This window comes from Ooceraea biroi, chromosome 8 (assembly GCF_003672135.1).
Source record: "Ooceraea biroi isolate clonal line C1 chromosome 8, Obir_v5.4, whole genome shotgun sequence".
Lineage (NCBI taxonomy): Eukaryota > Metazoa > Arthropoda > Insecta > Hymenoptera > Formicidae > Ooceraea > Ooceraea biroi.
The window spans coordinates 1,922,824-1,936,064 of NC_039513.1; the positions used below are offsets into that span (position 1 = coordinate 1,922,824).

At 34.2% G+C, this 13,241-nt stretch overlaps 1 protein-coding gene across 1 annotated transcript; it reads right to left on the bottom strand.

Annotated features, from left to right (window-relative positions):
• Positions 1 to 9,760: 9,760 nt before the first annotated feature.
• LOC113562460 lies at positions 9,761 to 11,349 on the bottom strand. The gene has a single exon (XM_026972041.1). The coding sequence runs from the start codon at positions 11,347 to 11,349 to the stop codon at positions 10,360 to 10,362; it is 990 nt and encodes a 329-aa protein (XP_026827842.1). The 3' UTR covers positions 9,761 to 10,359.
• Between the last annotated feature and the right edge of the window lie 1,892 nt (positions 11,350 to 13,241).

The following is a 13,241-nucleotide window of genomic DNA, read 5'->3' on the forward strand; positions in this document are numbered from 1 at the left end:
GCTGATAATAAATATTATTAATGCCGTTAATAAAAAGAAAAGAATAACATACTTCACACTACAAAATGTGTGAAATCACAACAAAATTACCTTTTTAAAAAAAGGTATAAAAAAGCGCCAAGTATAAGCGCCCGCAGTTCTTTCAAACCCGAAATTCTTTCAAAAAAGAATTCTACAAAACTGATATCTTTCAAACCCGAAGTTCTTTCAAAAAAGTACTCTACAAAACTAATGATAATAACAAATTGCGCCAACTACAATAGGCGCAATAGGCATATTTATGCAAACCAGAAAATCTATTACTTTTTATTATTATTCTTTGGCCGATATTAATTGTTGATTCTTATTTAAAACCATATTAAGTACAATTATAAGATATTTGAAACCAATCACACAGCCGTATTAGCATCTTAAGACATTACTTCAGATAGCGTCTGGAAATAAGAACGGACTATGGATATAGCACTTTAATATCAAAGGCCAGTATTCATAAATACTGGCCTTTGATATTAAAGTGCTATATCCAGTTAATAATATATGATTCTGTAATGACAGTTTTGGGCACATATTGTTTTACATTACATTCAACATACAAATAAATATTGTAATATTATTATCTCCTAGTCCGCATTTATCTCCTAGTCCGTTCTTATTTCCAGATGATCTGAAGTAATAATGTCTTAAGATGCTAATGCGGCTCTGTGATTGGTTTCAAACATCTTATGATTGTACTTAACACAGCCTTAAAGATTTTATTGGAAAAATAAAGGGTATAATAATAATAAGCAAATATTTTTCTACGATAAATATTTTAATACATATACATATATAAATATGTCGTCAATACAAATGTGTTTTTTGAAAATACTTGGCGCTGCTAAACCGAATAAAAAATTCTCAACAAATCGAACCAATATGTTAATTGCCTTATTCTCTTTCTTCCTCTCTTGTGAATGTGTGTGTGTGTGTATTTCGGCGGTTGTGTTATGTAAGTTAGGTGTGTGTGTGCCCCTCTCTCGTGCGCGCGCGCGTGCGCGTGTGTGTGTGAGACATTAGAGTTAAGTATAGAATAAGTGTAATTAACTACATTTGTACATATATTTTATGTATTTCGACAAGTTGTATAAATTAGAGTCTAAGCAAATTATTGTAATGTTTAGATTATTTAAATACTAAGAGAATTTTTTATTCGGTTTAGCAGCGCCAGGTATTTTTTGTGCATAATACATTTTTTTAACGAATATCATGTATGCAAAACTTTCAAAAAATGATTTAATTGTCAAATCAGCCATTTATAAAATAAAAGTAATAATAAAAAAATTAATGAAATAGAAACACAAAAAAAATTAAAACGACAAAAAAAAATTGAAATAACAAAAAAAATATTTCGTTACCTGTGCATAAGCGTTCTAACAATGAATCGTGTTCTGACACACTTACAGAAAATAGTGAGAGGCAAGGGGACTCATTCTAATCATTTTTCATTTCATTTTTTAGCTACATTGTTTAAACAATTTTGTTATAAACGATTAATATTTTTAACATGTTTAATTCACTTCACATTACTAACAATAAATGTCAAAAGTTGATTTTATTGTATTTTGAAAGTCGCATGTCGAGTTACTGTCTATTCAAGTAATTTTTCGAGTTTTCGTCCGCCATATTGGATCCGCCATATTGAATTTTGAAAATCTGATTTCAGATTCGGATTCAGCGACTTAAAAAACCAATATATTAAAAAGATCGAACAGTTAAAAAATATAGTTTCACAAGGTGTTTCATGCGCAATGCCAAACGAACGCGGCAATTTAGGGATTGTTTACCCCCCAAATATTTATATAAAACAAAACAAAAAAATACGTGTTCCTTAATTAGTTTTCCTCTTGAAGTTTTAATAGATTTTACTTCGATCAGATCAAAACTGATTTTTTGCAGCAAGAAATTGGTCACTTTAGGGGTAGTTCACCCCCTAATTTTCACTCCCCTTCCAACATACCGAGGCCGATTTTCGTCTTCTATCGAAAGATACTTTCATACCAAAAATCATTAAAATCGCTTCACTGGTCTCAAAGATATCGCAATTTTTCCATTTTACCCCCCATTTTGGGGGGTCGTTTCACCCCCTAAATATGTTTTTCCGCCGCTAAAAAAAATACGTGTCCCTTAGTTTTTCATGTATTATAACATATCCAAATTTCAGAAAAATCGGAGAGTGACACTTCCGTAGGTTTACTTGTGAGAGCTGGTGGCGTTGGTGAAAGGACGTTGGATATCGAAGTCCGCGGAATTGGAGTGGGCATTTGTTGAGGAACATGAGTCAACCTTGGTGGAGTATGGATGGGCGTACAATGCGTGGAAGAATCCGTGGAAGCTGCAGGATCAAGATATACTTCTGAAGGTGAAGTATCTTCGTGTGCAGATGTTTCAATGTCTGGCAATGAACTTACAGTCCTGAAATATATGTTTATTTATGCATACAGCATTTTATGACCGGTATTCACAGTCCGTGCGGCTGTGTGATTGATTTACATTTTAAGAATGTACTTAAGATATTGTTAAATATTTAATAAGAATGGACTATGAATACGGATCTATAAATGTGAGTATATCAAACATGAAACAAGCTTCAATATATCTTATCCTGGACAATATATCGACAAATTGACGAATAGAAGTAGTACAATTTGATATATTAAAGAAAAACTTACTGCCGTATCTCAAGAAAGTCATTTAAAAACATCATCAGATCGTAAAATCTGAACTTAGACTGTTTTATACTAGCAGCTGTGGCTGCTGATCCACTGGGAATATAAGTTTTTATTTTCTTGCGAGCTTTTGCGTAGTTGTCTCTTAAATACTTCCAGCGAGCTTTAGCTTGCTGTGGACTAAGAACTCCTAACAAGTGTATTTCATAATTAATTCATAAAATAAAATATATTTAAATAAACATGTAAATACATATGTAAATAAACGTAATTCATAACATTAATCCTTAGTCATAAACGTAAATATAAATATAGTACCTCCTAGGGTGTTGGACACTTCGGCCCATAGTGTATTTTTGCGCAAGTTCGTTCTTTGAAAAGCAGGTAGGCTGTAGTCGTACAATGCTTTCCTTGCTTTCACGGCTCCAATTAAAACTTCATCTAGTATGTCCTTAGATGCAGGACCTTCTAGAGGTTTTGTATTACCTTGAAACATTAAACAACTGAATAGATTTAATTATTATAATACAATAAAATGATACAATAAAATATGCATGAAGAAGAAAAGCATGCAAAAAAACATACATACAGGGTGTCCCAGACCTACCATATCACCGGTTAATGGTAGATTCCTGAGGTGATTCTGAGACGAATGTTCCTCTTGCAAAATGTTGAGGGTGGCGTAGTTTCGGCGCTACGAAGGGTTGTAGTTATCCTATCCTTGTGTAGAATTTTCCCGCGTTCAGTGACGGTGGGTCGAAGGGGTCCCGCGCATCGCGCACACTACAATTCGAACAGCCGCGAAAAATTAAGATCAAATTGATCATGTTCTAAAAAATTTGTGGTGAAGCGAAAGAGCCATCCACAATAGCCACATTTGTGCTGAAAAGGGTTCAAGCATGCGAAAAGAACGAGTGATAGTATTCTGTATAATTGTAGTATATCTTGTAATATTTTTGAAAAAGTATAGTGTAGTATAGTGTAAAGCGACCCCAGATATCCTGTATTATAGGGGACTGTTCCCCCTTTTTGATTTCAACAGAAAGAGAGCAAACTGTAAAATATTTAGGACCGTGAGGTCATTTCGGCTGATAATAAGGAATTAGAATCATAACAGTTGGAGCGCTGACCTAGCAGCCTAAGACCGAGGTTTGAAGACCGAGGGATCCCGAGGCAGTTCGAGTTCGAATCCAGGCAGGCTCCTCTAATTTTGCTTACAAAACTGACCACTGTATAACTCTATACAGTTCTCAGTTTGCTCTCCTCCTTAAATATCAGAAGATACTGTATAGTATCTTATTTCTAGCTCTCATGGTTGAATATTTTTATATTAGAGTTGTATCATGTTTGTAATTCCCAAAAATTCATGCACTTAAAATGAGATAAATTAGGTGTTGAGAGATTTGAGAGAAAGTGAAAATGCAACATGCAAAAAATGCAAACACGAATGGACCTATTAATATGCAACTCTAACCTTAAAATTTAGCCGTATTGCCGTGAACAATGGATGGGATGTAATAAAATACTATTATAACTATTATATAATAAATTCTGTACAAACTATTTGTTAACTTACTCTAATTTGAGCTTTATTCATTTTCTTTTTCTATTTGCACAAAACGCAATTATTAAAAAATCGTTTACTCAACAGTTGCTTGAGCGTTGTACCTCGTCCGAGAATCGAGCGCTGTTCTGAGGAGGAAACAGTTCCGAGGACCGTACGTGCGTCTGCGAGGGTTCACCGAATTTTACATACGAGGTTTCGCGGCGGCCACAAGTAAAACGTGTGGCTCGTATCATGAATGTGAATGTGAGTGAGCCAGTAACTCGTCGTACCTGCAATTAAATTACTCGTGAGATCACTCGTGTGTCACCGCGATTCCCGTGCACCCAGCGATGAACGATCTTGCACGCTTGGTACAGTAGCTCGCGGCATTGGCGTTGCCGTTAAAATAATTTTATCACGCACATCCCTTGTGCCGTTGAGCTCAGAGAAACCGCGCAACATGCACTAACACATATCATTAGCGTATTTTCCGCCAGAAATTGAAATCGGCGTAATGACAAAAATGGCGTACAAAAGGTTTGTTTTCTATTGCTGAACTGGCTGCACTAGTTCAAAAAGTGTACACTGAAACGTTTTCTATTGCAGAACTGGTGTCATTACTTCTGTTCGTTATTGCAGTGCAGCCAAACTCAGTACAACAGTTCACTGAACTGGTTGCACTGGGTTTGAAGTCAGTGCAGGAGTTCAAGAACTGAAAATTGAGAGTATCAGCGGTTAATTCAAAATGTGAGTTGCATTTTAATAACAAGTTTAACAGTAAATATGGAAATAGACATACAAAATACTTTAAGATATGTTAATACATAACATAAAAATTTGAAATACGAGTAAAAATCGTCACTATTTCTTTGTAATATGAAATTTTTAAGGTTAGAAAATGTCATGCTGACTTATAAAATAACAATACTACACATATTTTTAGTTATCACGAGAAGATCTTAATAAAAGCAATGTCAAGCATACAAGAAATGGCAAATTTAAGAACGGACGCAGTGGGAAACATTTTAGTCGACGAAAATGGATTTGCCACATGTATTTCTGAAGGTATTTAGATTATTCTATCTAATCCTGGTATTAATAGTTGTATAATCCAAGACAATAATCTAAGAATAAATCTGTACTTATGTGTAAATCTATGAATAATTATAATATCAATCAAGGATTACAGATTATGTACAACTATGTGAATATTAGCTTACATTTGCATATAAATGACATATGTTTACACGTCACCTTTAATCAGGTTTAATAACATCTGTAGTTCTAAGACTGACCAATTACAGCTACTCTTTTGAAGAATGGAGAGAGAGAGAGAGAGAGAGAGAGAGAGAGAGAGAGAGAGAGAGCGGGGGAGAGAGCGGGGTAGAGAGAGAGGGGAAGAGAGAGCGGGGGGAGAGAGAGAGAGCGGAGGAGAGAGAGAGAGCGGGGGAGAGAGAGAGAGAGAGCGAGAGAGAGAGCGGGGGAGAGGGAGAGAGAGCGAGAGAGAGAGCGCGGGAGAGAGAGCGGGAGAGAGAGCGGGAGAGAAAGCGGGAGAGAGAGAGAGAGAGTTATTAATGGAGATGTTATTAAACCCGATTAAAGGTGACGTGTAAACGTAATTAATAGAACAATATTAAAATTAATAAAATATCATACATTTTCAAGAGGGTTACAATTTCAAATTTCATTCAATGAAATTGATTTTACATGTGACACTATTCGCTGCTTTTTTGATAACAAAGAATTAATAATACCCTTACATAAGAATGTACAAGGAAATGTTAACATATTAGAAAATGAAAATAACGTGGTAAGCTCTGAAAAGAGTACAAATAAAAGTGAACATGAAAAGTTACATGAAGGATCTTTCTCTTGGACAGATGCAAGCACAAAATTGTTCTCATGTTTATATAAAGATAAAAAAGATCTTGTTTCACTGAGAAAAATAACAACAAAAAAAATCCTATGACAAAAAATTTCTGAGAAAATGAAAATAAACGGATATAATGTGCCTTGCATACAAGTAGAAAACAAATTTAAATCGTTAGAACGATCATTCAAGAACATTGTAACACATAATAAAAAAACTGGTACAAATAAAATAAGTTGTCCCTATGAGAGGTAAGTGTTTATTAATGTACAAATGTACAAAGAATTAATACATAATATAAAACCCACACGGAACAAAACCCTCCAATGGACGTCCACTAGACGTCCATCATGGAGATTCGAAACCTCCATTAGACGTCTACATAACATCCAGTAGACATCTACTAGACATCCATAGTTCCGCATTTGATACGTCCATACAACCTCCATTAGATGTATCCATAGATGTTTCGTGGATGAATGATAGACGTTAACTGGATGTTTTGTAGCTTCTTTAGAAATTTAATTTTATTATACTTACTAAATATCAAGAAATTGATTGATTATTCATACTTGTTGCACATATTTTATTTACTCATTTTATGTGTATAATGATTGGTTTTAAATACAAGAAACATATTTCTCGTATTCAAACCGATCACTTACAAACACATAAATATGCGAGTAAATAAAATATGTCCAATAAGTTATGAACAATTGCTCTCTTTCTTAATTACTGTCAGGCAATTAACGTATATAATTTTATTGCATAATTATATATATATATATATATATATATATAGAGAGAGAGAGAGAGAGAGAGAGAGAGAATTTAATACATAAATAAATACATAAAAAAATTTCTCGTATTTTTTAACCACTAACATCTATTGCAATCTTAAGTATTAATTAAATATAATAAGAAGATAATTATACACTAAATATAATCAACATTTCAAAAAATCGTTTTTTTATTGTTTATTGTGAAGAAATTATACAAGATGCATATAAACCTATACAATTTTGAAAAAATAAGAATATACTGAAAAAAGATATAAACATTATAAATATTCATTTTGCAACAATTAACAATAATATATAGATTTGGTAATAAAAAATTTCGCACGCGCGCGTTACAATAAAATATCAAAAATTTATACGTTTATAGCTAAAATTTATATATTTATAGATCGATATGTATATTTGATTATATTATATAGGTTATGACAATCAAGAAAAACTATATATATTAACTATATGTTAAGATGCGAATAGGTGTTCCATGGACATCTGAAACATATTAAAAATGATTAATCATAATTCATAATGTTATTGCAGATTGCTTTATTCTGATTGGTCAAATTCCAATTTTCAATTCGCAATCTCCAATCTCCAATACGTAATCTGATACGGGCTTTATTACGTTATGAGAATGTTTCATTGGTCGATTTGCTCACGGCCTTACGATTACGACTAAAACTTTAGGTCTGTTTTTTATTGCTGCACTGCTGAACTGGTGCAATGAGTTAGAGTGAGAAAACATATACTTGTCTCACTTTAACGTATTATTGCATCAGTTCAGTAGTGCAGCAATAAAAAACAGACCTTTTTACTACGACGAACTTTTATTACGACTAAAATGTGTACTACGTGCAGTGACCTTAGGCTGAGATTTCATGTGTCGTACGACAAGCTTTGTCAAACGTATTAATTGGCTATCAGATGGAGAAGTTTTAAGGTCCCAAAAATTAATACGTCCGATAAAGCTTGTCACACGACACATGAAATATTAGCTTAATACGGGCATCGCAAAGTAGATAAATATTGGCCTAGTTTACACCGATTGGTTAATACGTGTATCAAATAGTAAATAACTATATTCGTTTAGTATATTCGTTTAGTCATTGGCTGATTAGCTCAAATGTACTATTTGATACGCGTATCAAACGATCGGTGTAAACTAGGCTATTATGTATTGTTATATCGAATCAATGGTGAAGTTACTCGTTATTATGTAACCACAAAGAAGAAGAAGAAGTATTTTGGTGTGTGCTAGAAGATACGTCTGTAACTAAAAAACTATTAATAACAAAGTGTCTAAAATAATTCACAGACTTGTGATTATGGACCTGTGGATTGGAAGGATCTTAAATCCAAAGTGTAAGAAACGTTTAAGGTGAGTAAATACATATGAGATAAGTACGTATATATGTTTCAATTCCGATTTTTTTCATTTCATCAAGTTCTCTAATATTAATATTGAAAACAAATATATTATTTACTTTCTTGCAAAATACTCTGTATGCAAGTAGCAAAGTGATGTCAAATGACATGTCAAATAACATCTTAATGATGTATCTAATGTCAATAAGACGTCATTTGAAACATCATTTAATGACTGCGTTCAGTAGAAAAAGCTGATCAGTGAGCTCTCAGTGATTCTTTAATATAATTGGTTCTTGCCTTTACATCTTTGCTGGATCTAAGTGCAGAAACCAATCATAATGAAGGATCACTGAGCACTTAGTGTAGTTTTCTCCGCTGAATGCAGCCAATGTCACCATGCCACTTGGGTACAAAATTTGTATTACTTAAATTTCTTAGAAACCTCAGATTTGCGATATAAATGTGAGTTCAGTTATTAAGAAACTGTTGCTTATTGCATTTCATCATTGGTTTTTAAATGCAAAGGAAAATGAACTTATGTTTATTAACATAAACTTATCGACTAAAATCATAAACGATTTATAATATGTTTTAGATATCTCTGAAAACGATACAAAAGAGAATATAGAAAGCACAATATGAAAACACAACAAGAAATGAACACAATGAAACAGGTAAATTATGTTTTCTGCTTCTACTGCTACTAATGAAAGTATATAGTTAATATTTACTACCACTACTACTAATAATAATAATAATAATGATAAATATTTCATACCTTTTAATAATACCTTTCATAAATACCTTTCTCCGTAGGTTTTCCCTACTGCAAACTACTAGACGAGAATGCAACGACAAGTCCATATGTATATTACATCACATCACATCACATTGTCTGTATTGTTCCGCTTCTCCTCATTGAGGTGTCTTGCCTTCGAGTGTCGGAACCACTCCATTATCCTCCGCTGGATCTTTCCTTGGTCGGAATCTGGCACATTCTTAAGTACGCAACCTAGAAACATTTTCTCTATTTTAACTTTGTTTTCTTTATTTGTGTGTGTGTGTGTGTGTGTGTAAAATATTTAAAATATATATATATATAAATGTATTTTATATATTTCATATATTCTTATGCATATCTTTGCTTTATACATCGCGCATCATGTTTATCTGAATGATTACATCTAAATGCAAGTAAATATTTTAAATATTTTACACACACACACACACACAAATAAAGAAAACAAAGTTAAAATAGAGAAAATGTTTCTAGGTTGCGTATTTAAGAATGTGCCAGATTCCGACCAATATATAAAATACATTTATATATGTACATATATATATAAATGTATTTTATATATTTCATATATTCTTATGCATATCTTTGCTTTATACATCGCGCATCATGTTATATATATATATATATTGCTACGTCCCGACAAGTCTCCTTTTTCTTCTGGATTCCTTTTTTTCATTTAACCGTCATATGACGATATCACTGCCTTCAGACAGACTTTCTCTTTTATGATCCATCCCAAAATTCCTTTCCTAACAACCTCTCAAAGGACCAAGGTTGTACGCTTAGTCATCTTCCCCGACATAGCGCCTAACTTATACTTACTTAGACTTACACACGAGATATATTTTTATAGCATTTTAATTATAAGTAAATATTAAGCAGGTCGCGCGTCCTGGAGGCGAAGCGTGACTATATCTCTTGAATTGTTTTCTCATATATCGATATAGTCACTCTCCAAGGCTCGGTTTAAAACAATATGTCTATTGCATAATGTTAACGCACAGATTAACGATACCAATATTTGTATTCCCGTTGTTTAAAAACAAAATAAAATCATATATAAAATGTCTGATATTGAGAAGAGATTTGGAAATGTTTTTTATTTTTTGCGTTAAACATCTAGTTTGAGGAGGACCACTTATCCATAGTTTTATTAATTTTTTAACAATACCAATGCATATCATATGCATGTAATCTAACGGAATTTGAGATATAATGTTAAAATTTTGAATATCTAGTAAGATAGAACGACCAAGATGATATTCCTCTTGAGTTTAATTACGAAAGCTAGCATCTGTTCGATTTTGTCCATCAAAATCAGGAAAACAAATTCTATTATCAATAAAATTACCTTCAGTTGTACATTTTGAACAGCTAAAATAGCCAGTATGTCCTTTAGTTAATGTAATGAAAGATTTAGCGGGAGCATCACAGATAATAGAGTGTATTGACACTGAATATGTTGTCTCGTTGTAAGTTATATCCTCATTAATCAAAATATTCATATCGTTTACAAACGATTGTAAAAATTCATTCGCATTCGCTGGTTTAGCTTTACCAAAATCGCAACCAATTAGAAACACTTTTTGATATGGAATTATTCGACCTAAAATGGGCCACAATTGATTCGAGTTGGATTGAGATATTGGCAGACCATCAATACCGATTTGAATCTGAATAGGAGAAGAAACTTTGTTATTCTTGCTTTGAGATAAAAATTGGAGAATACCATATTGAGTACCACAATGATAATATTGTCCAGGAAGTATATCAGTAATAACAGAAGACCGTGGTGTACGTAATAATGTCTTTACACATTTTGGCAAATTTTGAAAAATTGGATGTGCCTTTCTTAAACCGGACAATAAATGCGACAGAGCTGCATGCGAAATGTGATGTGTGATCGCCCATTGTACTAAAAAAGCCTTAAAATCATCATCTTCTTTTTCTGAAGTATTCTCCTCTCCTATAAACGCTTCATGTAAAGATACGTTGTTTAAAGAAACATCACAAGGTTCGGAGATATTCGATTGCTCGGAAAATGAAGAATTTATTATCTCTTGTACAATTGCAGAAGCGTTATTTGGATTGACATGTACAAGATCGTCATGGTTACTTTCTGAAGCGGAATTAGATAAAATTACTTGAGAATTGATTGTACACTCTTCATTAAAGATTAATGAACATAATGTATCACTCTCTTCTCGAATCAATTTACGGCGATATCTCGTTGAAATGTGCGACTTAAATTTACGCTTCGGCATATTTAATATATAACGTGTTATAAAATTTATTGTATTAATATTATTATTTATATGTATTATTCTGTGCTAGCACAACAGCCGCTAGTCTTAGGGGTAGGTTAACTAGGTGTAGTAACTCCCTAAGAGAGTGGGTCCCAGACACCACGACACAGCGCGTCCTCAGGTTGCGGATAGAGGAACGGCCTCTATGTGGGGCTAGCTGCGAATAAATTGAATAAGCAGCCGCGGACAGCCGACTGGAAATGGCCCTCCTGTTCGGGGGTTGGGCGTAGGTCTGATAAACTCACACCGTAAAACGACTATTATCAAGAAACAATCAGAAGTCGCCATGGATTCTTTCGGGGTAAAATACCCCTCCGTTCGGATCTCCGGGTGAGGGGTACTTCGAGGAATTCATGCGGCACAAAGTCGAAAAACGGGGGGGATATTAGGGTAGGTACGTGGAACGTTCGAAGCTTATATAGACCGGGCGCGTTTCAAATGATGATACGGGAAGTAGGGAGATACGGAACGGAGATCGTCGCGTTACAAGAAACTAGGTGGGACGGGAATGGGGCAGTAAATTCGGGCGCATATACACTACACTATGGGGGGTCGGAAACCCATAGTTTTGGCGTCGGTTTTTTGATTAACAACAAAATCTCGTCCGCGATCAGGAATATTAGGTTCGTCAACGAAAGGTTAGGGTTACTTGTCGTACAAGGTCGTTGGTATAAAATCGCGATAATAAACGCACACGCGCCAACCGAAGATAAGGAAGACGAAATTAAAGACGGATTTTACGACGAGCTCGAACACATCATAGATCAGTTACCAAGCGATTATATGAAAATCGTGTTAGGGGACTTTAACGCGAAAATTGGTAAAGAGGAAATTTTTAAACCGACCATCGGATTGGAAAGCCTACACGATGGCAGCAACGAAAATGGTAATAGGGTAATTAATTTCGCGACCGGTAGGAATATGATTATCAAAAGCACGTGCTTCAAACATAAAAACATGCATAAGCAAACGTGGATTTCTCCGGACGGAAATACGATTAATCAAATCGATCATGTTCTCGTGGATAGGAGACGACACACGAATATTCTTGATGTTAGGTCGTACAGAGGGGCAGATTGTGATTCAGATCATTTTCTCGTCATTGCAAAAATTAGAGAGCGTCTTTCGACAAGGAAAAATAAAGAACAGGCGGCCGGAATTAAGCGCATAAACGTACGTAATCTCGCGGAAGAAGACAACGGCGTCAAATACGCGGTCGAAGTAGTTAATAGATTCGAGGCATTAGAAGAAGTCGACGAAACGGAAGATAACGCGGTTAATAAGCAATGGGAAAACGTGCGGGATGTTGTGATTAAATCGGCGGAAAGTACGATCGGTTATTGCAGAAGAAGTAAAAATAAATCGTGGTTTGATTCGGAATGCGAAAACATGATTAAAGAAAGAACTAAGGCGCGGTTAAGATGGCTATCGGATAAATCGGACACTAACAAAGAGGTATATAATAAAAGTAGTAAATCGGCCAGGGATTTAGTTAGAAGTAAGAAGCGTCACTACTTAAAACGTAAGGTAGAGGAGATCGATGAAAACTGTCGAAATAAAAACGTACGCGGGATGTATATAGGAATAAATAACTGGAGAAAAGGGTTTCAGCCTAAAACGGAGATGCTCAGAGACGAAAACGGGAATTTAATTACGGACACGGCAGGAATTTTGGATACGTGGAAAAATTATTTTGATCAGCTGTTAAACGTTCAATTTGAAAATGATCCAGCTGTCGAAAACTTAGAAGTATATACGGCGGAACCTTTAATCGACGAACCGACGGTGTTAGAAACTAAAAACGCAATTAAAAGACTAAAAAATTACAAAGCTCCGGGTATAGATTTGAT